General features: G+C 45.6%; 1 protein-coding gene across 4 annotated transcripts in view; it reads left to right on the forward strand.

The window, feature by feature from the left end:
• The window catches only part of PRR35 (proline rich 35), a 34,628-nt gene that overhangs the window by 10,678 nt on the left and 3,654 nt on the right, over positions 1 to 20,296 (forward strand). For 2 of the 4 annotated variants that reach the window (XM_087973231.1, XM_087973234.1), the window contains exons 1-2: positions 6,514 to 6,694; positions 18,424 to 20,160. In XM_087973231.1, the coding sequence (XP_087829357.1) occupies positions 18,515 to 20,160 (1,646 nt within the window). In that variant the 5' untranslated portion in view covers positions 6,514 to 6,694; positions 18,424 to 18,514. Of the gene's footprint in view, positions 1 to 6,513; positions 6,695 to 18,423; positions 20,161 to 20,296 lie in introns of those variants that run through there. The other 2 variants (XM_087973233.1, XM_087973232.1) reach the window with 2 other exon arrangements.

Here is a 20,296-nt window from a genome sequence, read left to right on the forward strand (position 1 = left end):
TCTGGAAAGAATGCAGAGAAGGGCAAGAAAGATGATTAAGAGACTGGAGGCTAAAACATATGAAGAATGATTGCAGGAATTGGGTATGTCTAGTTTAATGAAGAGAAAGACTGGTGTGTGTGTGTGTGACATAATAGCAGTCTTCCAATATTTGAGGGGCTGCCACGAAGAAGAGACGGTCAAGCTATTCTCCAAAGCACCTGCAGACAGGACAAGAAGCAATGGATGAAAACTCACCAAGGAGAGAAGCAACCTAGAATTGAGGAGAAACTTTCTGACGGTGAGAACAATTGATCAGTGGAACAACTTGCCACCAGAAGTTGTGGATGCTCCATCACTGGAGGTTTTCAAGAAGAAACTGGACAGCCATTTGTCTGGAATAGTAAAGAGTCTCCTGCTTAAGCAAGGGGGTGAGCTAGAAGACCTCCAAGGTCCCTCCCTATACTGTTACTTTGTTATTCTCTATTCGTCTTCCTCTATATATTTTTTTTCTGCACAGCAATCCCAGTGAGTTTTCCTTTCAACAATATAAACAACAGAAATCTGCCCTCTGAACAGCTTTGAAAGTGACCCAGCCAGAGGCAATTATACCTCAATCCAGGAATCTTTGGAAAGGAACATCTCTCTGGTCAATGCATCAGCAACACTGTGCCAAAGGAGAACTACATTGGGATCAGTGGTGGGATTCAATCTTTTTTTTATTATTGGTTCTGTGGGCCTGGCATGGCTTGGTGGACGTGGCAGGGAGAGGATATTGCAAAGTCCCCATTCCCTCCCTACCCCAATAACCTGCTTTCCATTCTCCTGTGCAGGGCAACCAAAGAAGACCCATCCGATCAGCTGGGATTCAATGGGAGGCAGAGAAGAGATGGGGTTGGCGGGGCCTGTCAGAGGGGATATTTACCGGTTCTCTAAACCAGGGGTCCCCAACCACCAGGCCCCAGACCGGTATCGGTTCGTGGATCATTTTGTACTGGGCCACAAAGAATGAATAATCGTGATTAAAATATATATAAAAATATGTTTTTGCTTCCGGGCGTCTTATTTTGAAAGACAACCACTTCCGCCCTCACCTAACTTCCGTGCTTGACTCTTTGGCGCGTATTTATCCTGCATCAGCACTGCAAGCTAGCCCTTACAAAATGAGCCAGAAACAGAGTTCACTGGAGAGTTTTTTTTTGGAAAGGGTAAACGAGACAACGATGAAGCCATGAAACCATCAAAACTGCGCCACCACATGGAGACAAAACACCCAGCATTGATTAAGGTTTTTGTTATTGGAACCTTCACACCCCTACCTGGTCCTTGAAAAAGTGTTTCTGCATGAAACTGGTCCCTGGTGCAAAAAAGGTTGGGGACCACTGCTCTAAACTACTCAAAATTTCTACTACCGGTTCTCCAGAACTGATCAGGACCTGCTGAAGACCACCTCTGATTGGGATGGAGAAAGGATGAGCTGACCTTTCAGCTAGGACCAAAACTTTCAAGCTTTCCAGGATGAAAACTCGGTTTGAAACGTGCCGAGGGAATTCCCTTATCCTGCCATCAAGAGAGCCCTTCGCCCTACCATCCCAGAAGTAACAGGCCTCTACAATCTGTCCCAGGATCTCTAGCACAGACCTGCTGATGGGTTACGAATTAACCCAATCCTTGAAACGGCACCTGCTCTCAAAGGCAAGATTAAATATAGAAAGCTGTTTAAATGGACCCGGGCAGTGGCGGGGCTTTGTGGGGGGGGGCGTGGAGTTAGGAAGGGGAAAAGAGGTCAGTGTATCCTCAGGAGCCGTTAAGGAACTTTAGGTACACAACTGTTGTACATTTTAATGTATTGTTACAGCTGGTCCTTGACGTACGACCTCAACTGGCAGCAGAATTTCCACTGCTAAGCCAGGCGGTTGTTAAGGGAGTCGTACCTGATTTTATAACTATTTTGCCATGGTTGTTAGATGAATCCCTGCAGTTATGAAGTGAATCTTATTTATTTATTTAATTAATTTTATTTATATTGCACATGGCGACTCGAGGTGGCTTACACAATGTAAAACCATCTTGCAGATGGTTAAGCAAATTCAGCTTCCCCTGTTTCCTTCCAAAGGGGAAGAGAATCTGGATGAGTTTCCCCCTGAATGAAAAATGGTGTCCTTGCCTTCTTTAGGGATGAACTGCCCAGGAAGTGGGTGTGAACCTCTCGACTTTTCCAAACTTCTCTCTTCCATATGCAGCCTCTTTGGCTTCCATGGTTCCATCCATCCCAAGGAAAGGAAGAAAAAGGAGGAGGTAAACTTTATTTTCCCAAAACACCAGAAAGGAAGAATTAGCAGTAAAAGGAAACCAGGCCATCAAAGAAGAATGGTGGCTGGACACCATCAAAGCTGACCCCAATCAGAACGTAGAACAACTCAAAGTAGTGCAAGATCAGAAGATATGGCCTATAGAATTGCCAAGAGTTGGATGCAACTCAATGGATTAAATCATCATCATATCATCATCACTTTAGGACAGTGATGGCTAACCTTTCCCATGCCAAAAGTGTGTGCGCGCCAGCACCCATAAGGCAATGCATCCCGTGTGCCCCGTGCATTTCTACGCAGGGATGCGCATCTCCCATGCATGCCCCCCCACACATGCGTGGCAGCTACCCGATGATCTGCCTGTAAACCTGCTCCGGGGCGACAGCTCGCATGCTGGCGGAGATGGCTTTGCATGCCATTTCCGGCATGCATGCCATAGGTTTGCCATCACGGCTTTAGGATCATGAGCATACAAGCAACTCCTGGCTCATTTTTGGAATCAATCTTTCCTGTACTACACCAAATTGGATCTCAGTTCTGTTCGGTTAGATCTTAAAGTCATGTTGACGGAGAAACGAAGAGAATCCTGACTTCCCATTATATTGCCTCTTCCCAGCATTCCCTGGGATTGGAAAGAAGGAAAAGGAGAGTTATGACTTCCACCGAGGGATATTCAGAACACAGAGGTCTCCCTTGGTGTCTCTGCAACCAGCCGTTCTTTACTTCCGACTGGATCGGGATAGTGGAAATCTCCACCCAAACCCTTTTACCAAAACAGGGTAGAAGGTTGGGAACCCATGGCTATCTGATCAAAACCACCCATTTTGGAAACCAATAGCTTGGCGTGCTCGAGACTTGAGGAATGTCAATTCTGATATTTCATTGAGATAATCACCCTTCTCCTTGGACGAAAACACTTGCCCCAGGGAAGAGTGGTGAAAGTTCTCCTTGAAATGATCTGGGAGCAGATATATTTCCTGTTAGGGAATGAAGGGGGTGTGTACCCCCATTTGGGATAGGGGGAGAAGTTGATCTCGTGCTTTCTAATCCCCCCATCAGAAAAAAACCCCGGGAGGTGTGTTGTTCCGAGAAAGAGCAACTGGTTCAAAGAGCAGGGGTCAACCTTGGCAACTTTAAGATTTGTGGACTTCAGAGATTCAGAGTAACTTCTCTGCCCAACAATTTGGGAAGAGAAGAGAAGAGAAGAGAAGAGAAGAGAAGAGAAGAGAAGAGAAGAGAAGAGAAGAGAAGAGAAGAGAGAAATTGTAGGATTGATTGGCCCTACAAAGTAGAGCAGATTAAAAAAAAACTGACTTCAAAAAAAAAAAGACTAGAGCTATGGTTTATTAAAATAGGCTACGATAACTTAATCTTTCTAGTCTTGGTCTCTTAATAACACAGGTAGTCCTAACAGTTTAACAGAGTTGGAAGTCAATGAGGAAGCCAGATTCACTTCACAACCCCGTGACTAACTTAACAACTGCAGTGATTCACTTAATTACGGTGACAAGGAAGGTCGTAAAAGAGGGAAAAGCTCTTGTTAAACAACTGTCTTGCTTAGGCACGGAAATGTTGGACTCAGTTGAATCGTAAGTCAAAGACTGCCTGTAGTTTCCTGTTCTGTCTCACCTTTCTCCTTTCCAAAAGATGAAAGAGTACAAACTCACACAAACACAGGCAGGCAGGCTGGCTCGGACTTCACAGAGTTAATTCTTTGGAACTGATAATGTCCTTGGCATTCCAACACGCTCTGACTGCCAAGTCCGAACTGATAACAAGTAAAAAGCTACTTACAGAAAATTACAAGGCAGACCACAAAAATCATTCACAAAGAAAACCTGAAGTAAGATCAAACTTTGTCCCGTACAAAGTTCCAGCCGACAACACACCCACTTTTATCCCCTGTGGGGTGTGGCTCAATGACTCAGCTCACTCTCTGACCCTCCCACGCCTCCTACGTTGCTGCTCACGTTTCTCCCTACGACGCTGCCTAGGATCAAGCCAACATTCTTCCTCTTGACTCCCCGTCAGGGGCTGCCGATATGCCTTCCTCCTGATTGATCTCAGGCTGTTCCTCTCGGTTGTCTGATGAAACCTGAGGCATTATCAGGGAGGAAGGCATTGCCAGAGAGGAAGGTCCTGGGGAGGAAGGCATTCCCAGTTCCTCCTCCTCATCTTCCGAGTCCTCTTCTCTAACAGCACAGGCTCGAGAATCAGAACCACAACAGTTTCCTCTCTCTCAGATCTTAAAGCATGTTTCTTCTGCACCAACAGCTTGTAGTTTCTTTCTCCAAGGTCATCTCCATAGCTCCCTCTACTCTGTGCCAGGTGTAATTCCTTCACCCTTAAGTGATCTACTGGTTGTAAACTTTCATCCTTGCATACCCTGATGCTCCTCCTCCTCCTCCTCCTCTTTTTCTCCCCAGGCCTACAGCTGCCACCATCCTTGTCCTGATAGTATCATCTGGCCATCTTCCCATTGGTTTCCTCCTTGGGCATCTTTTGTCCCAAGCTGTTCGGCACAAAGATTGAGCTGAGCAAGTGTTTCTTCCTGATCTGGCTGAAAAGTCCTTCATTGCATCAAGCTGTTACTCCTTGGGCAGCCCTGGGTGGGCTGCACCGATGCCAGTTTGGGCAAGGGAAGGTCAACAAGGGGGAAAAAAAACCTTCCTTTGCTACTTTGCAGCTATAGAGAGTAGAAGAGCATCAGCAATTAATTCCTGACGTTATTGATAGCATTAAAATTAAACATTCAAGATGTGTTTCTTAAAGCTGCTATGGGTGTTGATGATGATATATTAGAATAACAGAATAACAGAGTTGGAAGGGACCTTTGAGGTCTCCTAGTCCAACCCCTTGCTCAGGTAGGAGACCCTACATACCATTTCAGACAAAGGGTTGTCCAATTCCTTCTTAAGAACCTTCAGTGATGAAGCATCCAAAACTTCTCAAGGAGAGAAGCAACCTAGAACTGAAGAGAAATTTCCTCACAGTGAGAACAATTAATCAGTGGAACATCTTGCTTTCAGAAGTTGGGAGATGCTCCATCCCTGGAGGTTTTTAAGAAGAGAATCATTTATCTGAAGTGGTGTAAGGTTTCCTGCCTAGGCCGGGGGTTGGACTAGAAGACCTCCAAGGTCCCTTCCGACTCTGTTATTCTATTCTATTCTATTCATTCTATTCTATTCTATTCTATTCTATTCTATTCTATTCTATCTATCCCCTATTCTATCCCCTATCCCTATTCTATTCTATTCTATTCTATTCTATTCTATTCTATTCTATTCTCCATTTCTATTCTATTCTACTCCTATTCTCCTGTTCTATTCTATTCTATTCTATTCTATTCTATTCTATTCTATTCTATTCTATTCTATCCTCTATTCTATTCTATTCTATTCTATTCTATTCTTCTCTGTTCTGTTCTGTTCTGTTCTGTTCTATTCTATTCTATTCTATTCTATTCTATTCTATTCTATTCTATTCTATTCTATTATCTATTCTATCCCCTATTCTATTCTATTCTATTCTATTCTATTCTATCCCTATTCTATTCTATTCTACTCTACTCTACTCTACTCTATTCTATACCCTATTCTATTCTATTCTATTCTATTCTATTCTATTCTATTCTATTCTATTCTATTCTATTCTATTCTAAATGATATTGCGGGTTTTCCCATGCTGCCTCTTTCAAAGTTTGAAAACGACTTGGGGAAATGTCCTAGTTCCCAGCTGAAGTCACTCTCGCCTTCCTTCCCTTTAGCAGCCAATACAACAATGTTTTCTCAACTCGGGCAATTTTAAGATGTGTGGACTTTCAACTCCCCAAATTCTGGGTGGGGAGTTCTGGGAGTCAGAATAACAAGAGTTAGAAGGTACCTTGGAGGTCTTCTAGTCCAACCCCCTCCTCAATCAGGAGGCCCTATCATTTCAGACAAATGATCGTCCAATCTCTTCTTTAAAACCTTCAGGGATGAAGTAACCCCCAATAAACACCTGACATTTGTTAGCAGCCATGCTAACAAAGGCTTCATTGAATGGTCTCTCCTCTAACTTCTGAAGTTTCTGAACTTCTTGTTTCGGAGGTGAGCTGAGACCTAGAAGCACCATGGCAACTTTTGTATTGATTGGCTACCCTATCGAAGAACACCTGAAGAACACTGTGTAGAAGCTACAGTAGTTAATTCAGCCCAACAGGACCTTCCTTACCTTCTTGCCTTCTCTTGCAGGTTAGCCCCGTGTCCTGCTCTGTAAAGGATGGGGCTCGCTTTGAAACCATCCTTCCTCTGAAGAGCCTCCAGCCGGAGCTGCCTTTGAAAGCCAAGGATCCGAAGGAAAGAAAATTCACGTGAAGAGCAGCTATTACGGGATTCAACTGGTCAGTGCCCAGTGCCCACTTGGTAAGGAGACTTGCATTCCAGTAGATTTTCTTTTTTCTTTTAACTAGATTTTTTTTTTCAGCCTTAAAAAAATAAACACGAAAATTTTTAAAAAAAAGTTTAAAAAGAAAAGATGAAAGAAAAAGCGCAGAAGACGGAAGAGAGCAAAGGAAAAAGAATAAAAGATGCTAGATATCATTTCTTTCCATAATGGCAACCTTACTAGCTCTCTTTCCTCTTTAATAGGACGTAGTTCCTTTCTAAAGTAACCATATTCAACCCTTTCTCATCTCAAACCCAGAAATCACCCTTTCATTTTTTCTCCCATGCTTAGCAAAAAGCTCAGAAAAGGTTTCCCATTTATTGTAAAAGGACAAGATTTGCATTCCTGTAGAGATGATGATGATGGATGATGATTTCTGTTGGGATTTCTTTTTTTTCCTCTACCCTCCTCCCAGTTCCAGTTTTTTTTTTTTTAATCTTTTTCTTTCTTTCTTTTTTATGGCCTCCTGATTTTTATTCCTGCTGCCTTTCTTCCCTTTTTCCTTTTGCCATTCTTTCTCTCGTTCCCACCTCTTCCACCCTTCCTCACTCAGGGGCTGCAGAGCGACCAATCATTTTTGCCAGTAATTCAAAGGGATGGTAGAGAGTCTGCAGTAATTCCGAATTCTGTGCGATTTGAACCAAGATTTATTTTGATGTTTTTAATCCATGGATTTATACGCACAGTTGTGGGGAATCACCATTATCTGTGGGGTAGACTGTAAGGAAGATGACCTTGGCAGACAGATGTAAGCTCCGTGGCCAGGACAACGAGGATCAAATATCTCTTAAGTCCAGAGCAATGAGATAACATTGAGAAGTGGCTCAGACAGATACATACCCGATTCACTGCAACATAAGGATTCAGAGGGTTTCCAGCACCAACAGATATGCAAAATTCTGGGATGACAGCCAGTTCAATAAATATACCCTGTTTCCCCAAAAATATGACCTACCCTGAAACTAAGTCCTAGCTTGATTTTTACACGTGCGCCCAATATAAGCCGTATCCCCCAAAATAAGCCCTGATTAAGGTCCCGCCCACTCCAGAGTGCACAGGTAAAAATTAAGCTAGGGTGGGGATGGAGCTGCCCTACTGCTTACCTTTTGACAGTTGTAGCCAGGCCTCACACACCCCGACACCTGCCTCACCGGCCCATTTCTTTTGCAGCCCTCAAGGCTGGCAAGTCTTTTCTGAAGGCCTCTGTAGATGATAACCAAGCTCTGGATCGATCCGGAGCTGTTATCTGCTGCAGAGGCCTTCTGGAAAGCCTTGCTGGCTGCAGAAGAAGAAGCTCCTGAAGGTCTCTGACAGCGAAAAGGAAGCCAGGAGCGATGCGTGCCAGTGAGCTTAGTCAGTGGATTCAATAAATGTACCCTGTTTTCCCAAAAGTAAGACCTAATGCTTTTTTTGGTGGCAAAAAAATATATAAAACAGGGTCTTATTTTCGAGGAAACGTGGTAGTTTTAGCCTTCCTGTGGAGTTGCTTTCCTGATCTGGTCTACCTAGGGCAGGGGTGTCAAACTTGTGGCCCACAGGCCAGATGTGTCACGTGCTGGCCCCACCCCCCACCCGGTTTAGCGAAGGGGGGAAAAGTCCCGATACATCACATGACACTGCCATGATGACGTGTGTTGACACCCCTGACCTAGGGGGAAGGGATGTCATCTTATGTTAAGTCAGAGACATTGTAGGAGAACATATTTTTTTTCTTTTTCTTTTGCAACAATGTTCTTGCGCCATTTTAAAAATCAGAGGAGTTCTTGCAGCCTCGAGTCCTTCATTAAATTCCACCAGATGGTGTGGTTTTTTTTTTCTTTTTCTTTCATGAAGCAGGAGACCTATATATTATGAAATAGAATGGGAAGCGTTGTATTAATTGCGTTTGCCTGAAGATTCCTACTCTGGGCTAGAAAAACCTCCAAGCTTCTTCTCAACCTTAAGAACTACATAAATCAAGGAAATGTACAGCCTGTTGCCTCAAAGAACCAGGTGGATTCCTGTAACAAAGGCCTGTTCTCAACATTTGTATCTCACATTTGTTGAAGGAAATGTGCTCAAGAGCAGTGGGGTCCCCAACCTTGGCAACTTTAAGCCTGGCGGACTTCAACTCTGGCTGGGGAATTCTGGGAGTTAAAGTCTGCCAGGGTTAAAGTTGCCAAGTTTGGAGGTCTCTCCTCAAGGGGATTTCTTTAATTTTCCCATCGAACCCCAAACCATGAGCCCTTCCCTTCCCTTCTCTTGGATTCCAACTCCCATCAACACTAGCCAGTACAACTTGTGATGGGGTGTGCTGTCCAGACAGTATATAGTTAATTGGGAATTGGGCGCTGTCCCCTTAAGGCAATGCCTCATGGTAAATACGGTTAATGCATCATGGGAAATGTAGTTCATGTCATGTGGTCACATCTGTAATCCTGATTGGTCACTGAACTGACCCTTGGTTGGGTTGGGGGAGTTTCCTTTACTCTTGCTTGGACCCCAGCCCCATGCTGGTGTCTCACCCTTTGCTCCATCGTTATGGGATGAAAATCGCTATAATTTCACGCTTATGAAGTCAGCTATGCAAAGATTGGACATTAGATGGATCTTGACATAACCGTGAGTTAGACTTCGAGGATGCCTTGTGACCCAATAAAGAAACTTTGTATGGAAGCCTTTGTAAAGTTTGCCTGACTGTCTTTATATTCAGCCAGCAATTAAAAGACAGAACATGGGGCCCATAGTCCAACAACATCTGGAGAACCACTGGATTACTCATCCTAGCTGCCAAAGCAACTGGATGGAAAATGTTATTGATAACATTTAAAAAAAAAACAGCTGATGTTGAGGCTTCAGTAGTAAAAGATGCTTCGGCTGAAGATGTAGTGATATCAGAGGTGATATTCAGCCAGTTCTGACCAGTTCTGGAGAACCGGTAGTGGAAATTTTGAGTAGTTTGGAGACTGGCAAATACCACCTCTGACTGGCCCCGCCCCTTCTATTCTCTGCCTCCCATTGAGTCCCAGCTGATTGGCTGGGTCTTCTTTGGTTGCCCTGCACAGGAGAACAGAGCTGGAAAGCAGGTTAGTGGGGTGAGGAGGCAATGGGGATTTGCAGTAATCTTCCCATAGAGTGGTGTGAGATGGAGATTTTGCAGTATCCTCCTCCTGCCATGCCGACCAAGCCATGCCACACACACCAAGCCACACCCACAGAACTGGCAGTAAAAAAAATGAATCCCACCACTGAGTGACATCTAATGTCCAGTTAGGACTAGACAAAAAAACCTGGGATCCTCTAGAACAGTATTTCCTAACCTTGCCAAATGTTAAGATATATGAACATCACCTCCCAGAATTTCCCAGTCATTATACAGATTGGTGAAATCTGGGAGTTGAATTCCATGTATGATTGTCCTCTGCAAAACATGAGTTTGGTTGATGGGTCTTCAAAAAGAGGAGGGAGGGAGGGAGGGAGAGAGAGAAAGGAAGAAAAGAATAAAAGAGGGAAGGGAAAGGAAAGGAAGGGAAGGGAAGAGAAGGGAAAGGAAGGGAAGGGAAGGGAAAGGAAGGGAAGGGAAGGGAAAGGAAGGGAAGGGAAGGGAAGGGAAGGGAAAGGCAGGGAAGGAAAGGGAAAGAGAAGGGAAGGGAAAGGAAGGGAAGGGAAGGGAAAGGAAAGGAAAGGAAAGGAAGGGAAGGGAAGGGAAGGGGAAGGGAAAGAGAAGGGAAGGGAAGGGAAGGGAAAGGAAAGGAAAGGAAAGGAAAGATAAGATTACTTGAGTTTAGGGTCTTTATGATTAAATGGGTCCTTTTGATATTCATGAGCGCAGCATTGGGGGGTTGAGACAAGCAATAAGCTTGGAAGCGCTATGTGCATTAAAAAATTGAATATGTAGCATCGCACGCAAACTACACAAACACCGCCAGTGAGAACTTAGCGGGCAGGTTGTTTGCTTATTCAGTTCTTGCCTCTTCGTTCATCTCCGCTTCCACTTCCTCGCTCCCCGGCCCTCCTTTGCCCGCTATTCTGAGGCCGCTCGCTCGTGGCAAAGGGATCCTGCAATTCCCCTGCACAGGTGCGGAAAGCCCTGACGTGGCATTGCCCACCCCCAGGGCACGACCCCAAAATGCTTTGTCTCCTTTACCCACCGGAAATAACACATTGTGGCAGGTGGAGAAGAGCTACAGACTCAGAATATCTGCTGGTGGGGGGGAGCGACTTGCCGAGCGAGCTACCCGACACCTGTTTTGAATCTGGGAAGTTCTGTTTGGGGCAGAATGCCCCCCCCCCCAGATTTTGCTTCCCAGGCTACACAGAGCAAAAGAGAGACCCTTTCAGGTGGTCAGATCTGCTCCAGGGCCTCAGTTTTGCCTCTTGCATCCTCCTTTGGTGCTGTGTGATCAAACAGGGGAGACTTTCAAAAAAGAGACTGGACAACCGTTTGTCTGAAATGGTATTGGGGTTTAACAGAGTGGTAAGGGACCTTGCAGGTCATCTAGTCCAACCCCCACTCCACCCAAGCAGGAGACCCTACACCATTTCTGACAGATGGCAGTCCAGTCTCTTCTTGAAAGCCTCCCGCAATGTCCGAAGGGATCTTCTGTTCCATCACTTGATCATTCTCACTGTCAGAAAACTCCTCCTTATTTCCAGGTTGAATCTCTCCTTGTTTAGTTTCCATCCATTACTCCTTGTCTGACCTTAGGGTGCCTTGGAAAATAGCTTGACCCCTTTCTCCTCTCTGTGGCAGCCCCTCAAATATTGGAAGACTGCTATCCTGTCTCCCCTGGTCCTTCTCTTCATTAGACTAGCCATGTCTGGTTCCTTCAGCCGATCATTGTATGTTTCAGCTTCCAGTCCCTAATCATCATGGTTGCTCTTCTCGGCACTCTTTCTCCTGCTCGAGCCGGGGTTGGACTAGAAGACCTCCAAGGTCCCTTCCACCTTGGAAGGGACCTTGGAGGTCTTCTAGTCCAACCCCGGCTCGAGCAGGAGAAAGAGCGCCGAGAAGAGCAACCATGATATTCTAGGTTCTAGGTTCCCCATGTTCTCTAGGAAAAGCACGACGTATCACACCCCTGTCTTCATTGCTTTCCATCTGCGTCTTGCCATAAAGTCCTGCTCCTTTTGAATTTACTCTGCCAAATGAAGATGGAATAACAGAGTTGGAAGGGACCTTGGAGGTCATCTAGTCCTAGGGGAAGGTTAGAGAGTCCTCAACTTCTACCACAGTCACTTAATGAACCTTCAAAGTAACAGACCCTTCAGAAGCTATTGATGATCTGGTTCCAAAGTTTTGAAGGATGACACACACACACACAATGCACTCATGCGACTGCATTTTGGGTGCTGGGGCAACCAGTCTACATTTATGGCCATTTGCAGCATTTAATCCATGACATTTTTGCCTTCCGTTTCCAGCAAAATCCAGCCTTTAGCAAACAAACTTAGGGCTTGCTTTACAAGTGCCTTGTTTGCATAACAAATACTTCCCCCCAAAAAGGGTTATAAAATCGGGTCAGTCACATGATGACTTGCTTTACAACCCTCATGCCTGACGGCCGTAATCGCCAAGCTCAATTACAGTTGTAAGTTGAGGACCACCTGTGCTTTCATTTGGAGTGGAGTATAAACTTAGTTTAATTCTGCAGGTCTCAGCCAGTCATAAAGCAAAAATAGTTGTCACGGGAAATTCATACTTTTGAAATTGTGTGGTGTGCAAATTGGGCATCTGGCTGACCAGAACACCCCAGAAAAGGTGGTGCACCTTTTCCATGCTCTGCCAAGGAAAATGTAGGTATCCACTGTTGGAAATTAGCACCTACCCCTCTCCTAGAAAAATGAAATATCCTAGGAAATACTAAAAAGGCAGAATATTTCACCTAAAAAGAGAAGTAGAAACTCAGAAGCAGAAACTCACACACACCCCTCACCTTTGGGTGGGCCATTAAGGCCTGGGACAGAATATTTTACATAACAAAGATCTCCAGGTAGAGCTATAGGAATTGCCCAAAGCCCTTTCATTACATCATCATCCAGCAAAGCTCAACCAAGCCTGGGACTCAGGGCAACCTACAGAGTTGCCCTTGCATGGCCCCATGGGAGTCTGACAGCCAATTAGAAACAAGCTCAAATCCAAATCCCAACCGAGAAGAGCATAAAACCGAGGGACTCTCAGCCATCCTCCTTCTTCTTGATTTCTTCCTTCACCTTGAAGCATGTGATCCATCCTTCCTTCTTTGGAGCTTCAAGCCACGTGGTCTTGTCCACCATTAAACCATCTTTCCAAACAGCCTCCATGTTTCCAGTGTCTTTTTCCCCACTTGGAACTGAACCCAGAAGGATGTTTCTTCCAACGCCACAAAGTCACAGGGGATGAACTTGGCTCAAAGGAGATTTTACAAACGTTAGAGGAACGCCTGCTGCTATTAGTGCTGCAAACCTTTGTAGGGAATGCAAGCTGTCCATTCATGAAATGAATATCAGGAATGCATGAGCCGTTGGCAAAGATGACACCAGCCAACCATTTTCTATAAAAGGAAAATAACATTTTAGAGAAATGTGCTGTAAATTTGATAGATAGCTCCTTTGTTTCTTTCTTCTTTCTTTCTTTCTTTCCTTCCTTCCTTCCTTCCTTCCTTCCTTCCTTCCTTCCTTCCTTCTTCCTTCTTCTTTCTTTCTTTCTTTCTTTCTTTCTTTCTTTCTTTCTTTCTTTCTTTCTTTCTTCCTTCCTTCCTTCCTTCCTTCCTTCCTTCCTTCCTTTCCTTTCCTTTCCTTTCCTTTCCTTTCCTTCCTTCCTTCCTTCCTTCCCTTCCTTCCTTCCTTCCTTCCTTCCTTCCTTCCTTCTTTCTTTCTTTCTTTCTTTCTTTCTTTCTTTCTTTCTTTCTTCCTTCCTTCCTTCCTTCCTTCCTTCCTTCCTTCCTTCCTTCCTTCCTTCTTTCTTTCTTTCTTCCTTCCTTCCTTCCTTCCTTCCTTCCTTTCCTTTCCTTTCCTTTCCTTTCCTTTCCTTTCCTTTCCTTTCCTTCCTTCCTTCCTTCCTTTCCTTCCTTCCTTCCTTCTTTCTTTCTTTCTTCTTTCTTTCTTTCTTTCTTTCTTTCTTTCTTTCTTTCTTTCTTTCTTTCTTTCTTTCTTTCTTTCTTTCTTTTTCTTTCCACAATACTTGCCTTTGACAAACCGAACTCAACAGCCTTACCCCAAAGAAAAACTGATCGAAATTGACATGGTGGACAGAGAGATTTCCCCCCAGCTAGGCGTTTGCCTCGCAGACATTTATCAAGTGTCTGAGATAAGCTGAAGTGGTGTGCAAAACCGGGAACCATTCACCTTCACTGGCTGTGGAGGAAAGTTCACTTTTCATTCTTTTGTTGCCTTTAATGGGTGTTTTTTTCATTCCTTTGTTGTACTTAATGGCCTTTAACCCTGCTGTTTAATTCAAAGGACGCCTGGGGCAGCTTCCCCCCGCCCCCCAGAACAAGCGTTGGAGAGCTCCTGCCTTCCGGGGTTTACAATAAAAGGGGAGCTGCACCAGTGCAAAAGGAAGGAACGAAGGAGAGAAAGAGGAAGATCAGATGCTGCTTTTTAAAAACACTGGTTTTGCCCCGCTGGCTGGGTTAGGAATGGTTGCATGCAGCTAGCAATAACAACAGGGTATTAGACTTATACCGCTTCACGGTGCTTTTACAGCCCTCTCTAAGCGGTTTACAGAATCAGCCTCTTGCCCCCAACAATCTGGGTTTTCATTTTACCCACCTCGGAAGAAGGGAAGGCTGAGTCCACTTGGAACCAGTCAGGATTGAACTGCTGGCAGTCAGCAGAGTTAGCCTGCAATACTGCATTCTAACCACTGTGCACCATGGAAGGAAGGAAGGAAGGAAGGAAGGAAGGAAGGAAGGAAGGAAGGAAGGAAGGAAGGAAGGAAGGAAGGGGCACTAAATGTGTTTTCAGGAGGGAGGGAGGGAGGGAGGGAGGGAGGGAAGGAAGGAAGGAAGGAAGGAAGGAAGGAAGGAAGGAAGGAAGGAAGGAAGGAAGGAAGGAAGGAAGGAAGGAAGAGCAATAGCATTTAGACTTATATATCGCGTCATGGTGCTTTACAGTCCTCTCTAAGGCATTTACAGAGTCAGCCAATTGCCCTCAACAATCTGGGTCCCCATTTTACCCACGAAGGATGGAAGGCAGAGTCAACCTTGAGCCTGTGGGCAGAGTCAGCCTGCAATACTGCATTCTAACCACTGTGCACCATGGAAGGAAGGAAGGAAGGAAGGAAGGAAGGAAGGAAGGAAGGAAGGAAGGAAGGAAGGAAGGAAGGAAGGAAGGGGCACTAAATGTGTTTTCAGGAGGGAGGGAGGGAGGGAGGGAGGGAGGGAGGGAAGGAAGGAAGGAAGGAAGGAAGGAAGGAAGGAAGGAAGGAAGGAAGGAAGGAAGGAAGGAAGGAAGAGCAATAGCATTTAGACTTATATACCGCGTCATGGTGCTTTACAGTCCTCTCTAAGGCATTTACAGAGTCAGCCAATTGTCCTCAACAATCTGGGTCCCCATTTTACCCACGAAGGATGGAAGGCAGAGTCAACCTTGAGCCTGTGGGCAGAGTCAGCCTGCAATACTGCATTCTAACCACTGTGCTACCAGGAAGGAGAATGAGGAAGGAAGGAAGGAAGGAAGGAAGGAAGGAAGGAAGGAAGGAAGGAAGGAAGGAAGGAAGGAAGGAAGGAAGGAAGGAAGGAAGGAAGGAAGGAAGGAAGGAAGGAAGGAAGGAAGGAAGGGCAATAGCATTTAGACTTATATACCGCGTCATGGTGCTTTACAGTCCTCTCTAAGCCATTTACAGAGTCAGCCAATTGCCCTCAACAATCTGGGTCCCCATTTTACCCACCTCGGAAGGACGGAAGGCGGAGTCAACCTTGAGCCCCATCAGGATCAAATCTCTGGCAGTCGGCAGTGTTAGCCTACAATACTGCATTCTAACCAGTGCACCACCATGGCTGGAAAGAAAGGGAGGGAGGGAGGGAGGGAGGAAGGAAGGAAGGAAGGAAGGAAGGAAGGAAGGGCAATGGCAATAGCACTTAGACTTATATACTGGTTCGCAATGCTTTCTAGCCCTCTCTAAGCGGTTTACAGAGTCAGCCTCTTGCCCCCAACATTCTGGATCCTCATTTAACTGACCTTGGAAAGGTGGAAGGCTGAGTCAACCTTGAGCCAGTGAGAATCGAATTGCTGACAGCAGGCAGAGTTAGCCTGCAATTTTGCATTCTAACCACCGCACCACTGCTTACAAGATAGCCCTTGACTTTCACCCATTTGTTTTGCAACTGTTAGAAGTTACAACGGCACTGAAAAAGGTGACTTATGACTACTCCTCACACTCCATCGCAGCACCCCCACAGTCACGATATCAAAATTCAGGCAACTGGCTACCAGCATGCATTTACGATGGTTGCAACGTTCTGGGATCCTGGGATCACCATTTGTGATCTTAGCTGGCCTCTGATCAAGCAAAGTCGATGGGGGAAGCTGGATTTGCTTAACCGCCGTGTGGTTCACTTAACAGTTGCAGTGATTCGCTTAACAACCATAGCAAAAGGTCATAAAATTGGGCACGAGTGGCTTAACAACCACCTTGCTTAGCAATTGAAATTCTGGTCTTAGTCACGGCCATAAATTGAGGACTACTGTACTTGATATTCTCAGAGCTTTGTTGGTTATCCTCCAGACATTATCAGTTTGGTAATATCATCAGTGCCTCGTGGGTACAACCAAGTTCAGAGAATACCAAGAACACAAACTTCAGTGGAGATTCTCAGTCATCCAGGTCATGGGTGTGCCATAAGTGCTTTTCCAAAAGGCAACTGAACTTTGTGTGCATATTTTTTTCCCTTGAAAATGTTTAGCTTCTCCTCAAAGAAGCTTCTTCACTTCTGACTGAATGGCGGAGAACAGAATGAAACAATACCTCCTGTCTCCTGTCTACAACACTCTGATGACTCAGGGCGTGACACAAAAATATCAAAGTCACAAAAGTAGAATAAATTCCCTTTCATGCCTCCAGCTTGGCCCCAATGTCGAATTATCCTCGGCTGGAGATCAATCTCTTCAAAAAAACAGTCTACAAAGGAAAGAAATGCAGTCCGAACCCAAAGTAAAGATAATTAGAAATAAAAAAAACCAACACAAACCACAATGAAATAATCAACATGGGGGGACAGGATGATAAATTGCAGACTTTCAAAGGATAACGCAGCACCCACAGTTGGGAGGATGCCAAAACCCAGATAAGCCTTGACAAATATAATGCACGCTTTGCTTCCAGCAAGGAGCTGTGTGCAAATGCCCCACTTATATCCTCCCAGCTGCAATTAATGAAAGGGATCAGGGCCTTTTTCTCCCCCATAACCCATGTTGCTCCCTTCTCCGTTCCTCCCTGCGTGCCCTAGGATGAAGAGGGGGTGGGCCTGGGTCTTCCTCTGAATGCCCAGCTGGACTGTGCCCTTCCCCCGTTTCTTCCACAGTCACCGGAGCCACACTCCCACTCCCTGTCAGCTGCTCAATCTCCCCCTCAGAATCAGACTCCAACAAGGGCATGACACACACAGTTCTTTCACCAGTTCCACAACCATTTGCACTCTGATTCAGGTGACCCTTGAAGACACAGATCAACAACTCAACAACTCTCAGAGAGCTAATGACTGGCCTTCAAAGTGCTAACAACTAGATGGCTGCAAGGAATATAAATCCTTCCATTCTCCATTGTTCAGTCTGAACTGAAGAAGCTTCTTGGATGAGAAGTGAAACGTCTTCAAGAGAAAAAACACACAAAGTCCAGTTGCCTTTCAGAAAAGCACCTTTGGGGCAAGAGCACACATGTTCAGTCCTGAGCCACATATATTCCATTGCTGGCTAGGGTATTCAGGGAGTTGATGTCCACACATCTTTAAATGGCTTTCTTTAAAGAAAGAGTGCAGAGAAGAGCAACAAAGATGATTAGGGGACTGGAGGCTAAAACATATGAAGAACGGTTGCAGGAACTGATTGTGTCTAGTTTGATGAAAAGAAGGACTAAGGGTGACATGATAGCAGTCTTTCAATATTTGAAGTGCTGCCCCAAAGAAGAGGGAGCCAAGCTGATCTCCAAAGCACCTGAGGGCAGGACAAGAAGCAATGGGTGGAAAATAATCAAGGAGAGAAGCAACTTAGAACTAAGGAGGAATTTCCTGACAGTCAGAAGAATTAACCAGTGAAACAACTTGCCTCCAGAAGTTGTAAATACTCCAATACTGGAAGTTTTTAAGACGAGATTGGATAATCAATTGTCTGAAATGGTATAGGTTTCCTGCCTAAGCAGGGGGTTGGACTAGAAGACCTCCAGGGTCCCTTCCAGATCTATTCTATTCTATTCTATTCTATTCTATTCTATTCTATTCTATTCTATTCATTATTCCATTCCATTCCATTCCATTCCATATTGTATTCCATTCCATATTATTATTCCATTCCATTCTCTATATTCCATTCCATTCCATATTCTATTCTATTCTATTCTATTCTATTCTATTCTATTCTATTCTATTCTATTCTATTCTTTTCTATTCTATTCTATTCATTCCATTCCATTCCTATTCCATTCCATTCCATTCCATTCATTCCATTCTATTCTATTCTATTCTATTCTATTCTATTCTATTCTATTCTATTCTATTCTAAATGCACTCTCTTGATTTACCTCTTTTCACAGTAAGCTGAAAAGATCCGAGCAAGCTGGGGAGAAAGGGGTGAATGCCTGGAGCCCAGCAACAGTTCCCTGGAGTTTGGGTTGGTTGGAAGCCATGTCAAAGGATGAAGCAGGCTGTAAGTTGGCCCCGGTCTACAAGCACAAGGAGCGCAAACCCAAGAAGCCCCATTACATCCCCCGTCCCTGGGGGAAACCCTACAATTACAAGTGCTTCCAGTGCCCATTCACCTGTATGGAGAAATCGCACCTCTACAACCACATGAAGTACAGCCTCTGTAAGAATTCCTTGTCTCTACTCATTGAGTCAGACTGGCCTTACAAAAAAGGGGGACTCCTTCATCCGGAGCTCCGGCTCTTGCAAGCCACAGAGACGTCTCGGATTCGTGGGAGGCAGGAGGAGCCCGAGACCTTTGACACGATGGTGATGGAGGCCACGCCTTCCAAACGTGAAGCAGACCGAGAGGGTGGAGAAGGCAAGACGACCGAAGACACGGCCTCCTCAGAAAGGAGGAGTCACGAAACCAGCCAGTTCCAAGAAGAAGAGGAAGAGGAGGAGGAGGAGGAGGAAGAGGAGGAAGAGGAGCTATCTAGGTTCTTGCAGGAGGTAGACACAGCTGAGAAGAAGGAGATGGCCAAGGGGACTCTATCTGGTGGGGAGGCCACCGAACCTGATGTGAACTCTCTCCTTTTTCAGCTGAAAAACAAGCAGGGGAAGGCCTCTAATGACCTCACTCCTGACTTCATCATCACCGACGTTTTCTCCTTAAAGAAACACGTGGCCAAAGGAAAGGAGGTGCCCTCTGTGGAGCTGGACCCCAAACCAAAGCATTGCAAAACGCCCTCCAAGTGTTCAGGAAGCGGCGGGGTCTTCATGGAGCAATGGAAGCTGGTGGCCAATGGGCAACGGAGAAGCGCCACCGGAGTTCTGAGCCCATGCGCCGACGGCAACGTCATCCCTTGTTACCCTCCTCCAGCTTATGGGGACTTCCATGAATCTCAAGGCCTCAACTTCTCTCTGCTGGGGATCAACTACCCGCTGGCTCCCAACCTCTTCTCCTATTTCAGCCCTTCGGTGACCAGTGAGGCCACTTCCCATTCCCACTTGGCCCAATTCCCTTTCCTGGCCTCCACAGCCCAGCTGATGCACCCCCATTCGGCCCATTTCCAACCCTTGCAGAACCCCGAGAGGTCCACTTTCCTCCCACGCTTCTACTACCCTCTGCTTTTCGAGCATTCCTTCACTTCGGCAGAAAGCAAGATGGCCGCCACCAAGCCAGATACTCAACGACTGCCTGCCGCAGCCATACCTGCTCCCCTCCAGCCCCAAACCCCCACGGACCCCTCAAAGGGAGGTGCGTTGAAAGTCCCGGTGCTGAAAACTGGCCTTCCTTGGGCGAAAGGTTTCCGTGAAGAGCCTCTTCCTGAGCAGAGCCACAAAAGATTGCTACTGCAGGACGAAGAGAAGAAATGGCTGATCCATGAGAGGGAAAGCTATTCCTTGCTGGCTGCTGGCCATCTCTGCAGGAAGTCATCTCCTGAGGCTTACCAGAGTCTGCTGGGCATAAAAGAGGGGGCTGCTCTTCTCCCCAACAGCCTCAAGAAAACAGAGGCCCATGGAGCTGCTTGTTTGGACAATAGTGGGGTCACCCCAAGTAACCTGAAGAGGAAGTTTGCAAAGAGCGGCCTTGATTTGACAAGCTCTGATATGACAATACCAGAAAAAGAGATATATTCACCCAGGTATGATGTACCCTGTTTCTCCATGCATTTGTTGTTGTTAAGTTGCTAAGTGGTGTCTGACTCTTCATGACCCCATGGACCATAGCAAGCCAGGCCCACCTGTCCTCCCCTGTCTCCCGGAGTTTGTCCAAATTCA

This window comes from Notechis scutatus, chromosome 12, assembly GCF_049901735.1.
Source record: "Notechis scutatus isolate UNSWTSFEM ecotype Mainland chromosome 12, rNotScu1.2, whole genome shotgun sequence".
NCBI lineage: Eukaryota > Metazoa > Chordata > Lepidosauria > Squamata > Elapidae > Notechis > Notechis scutatus.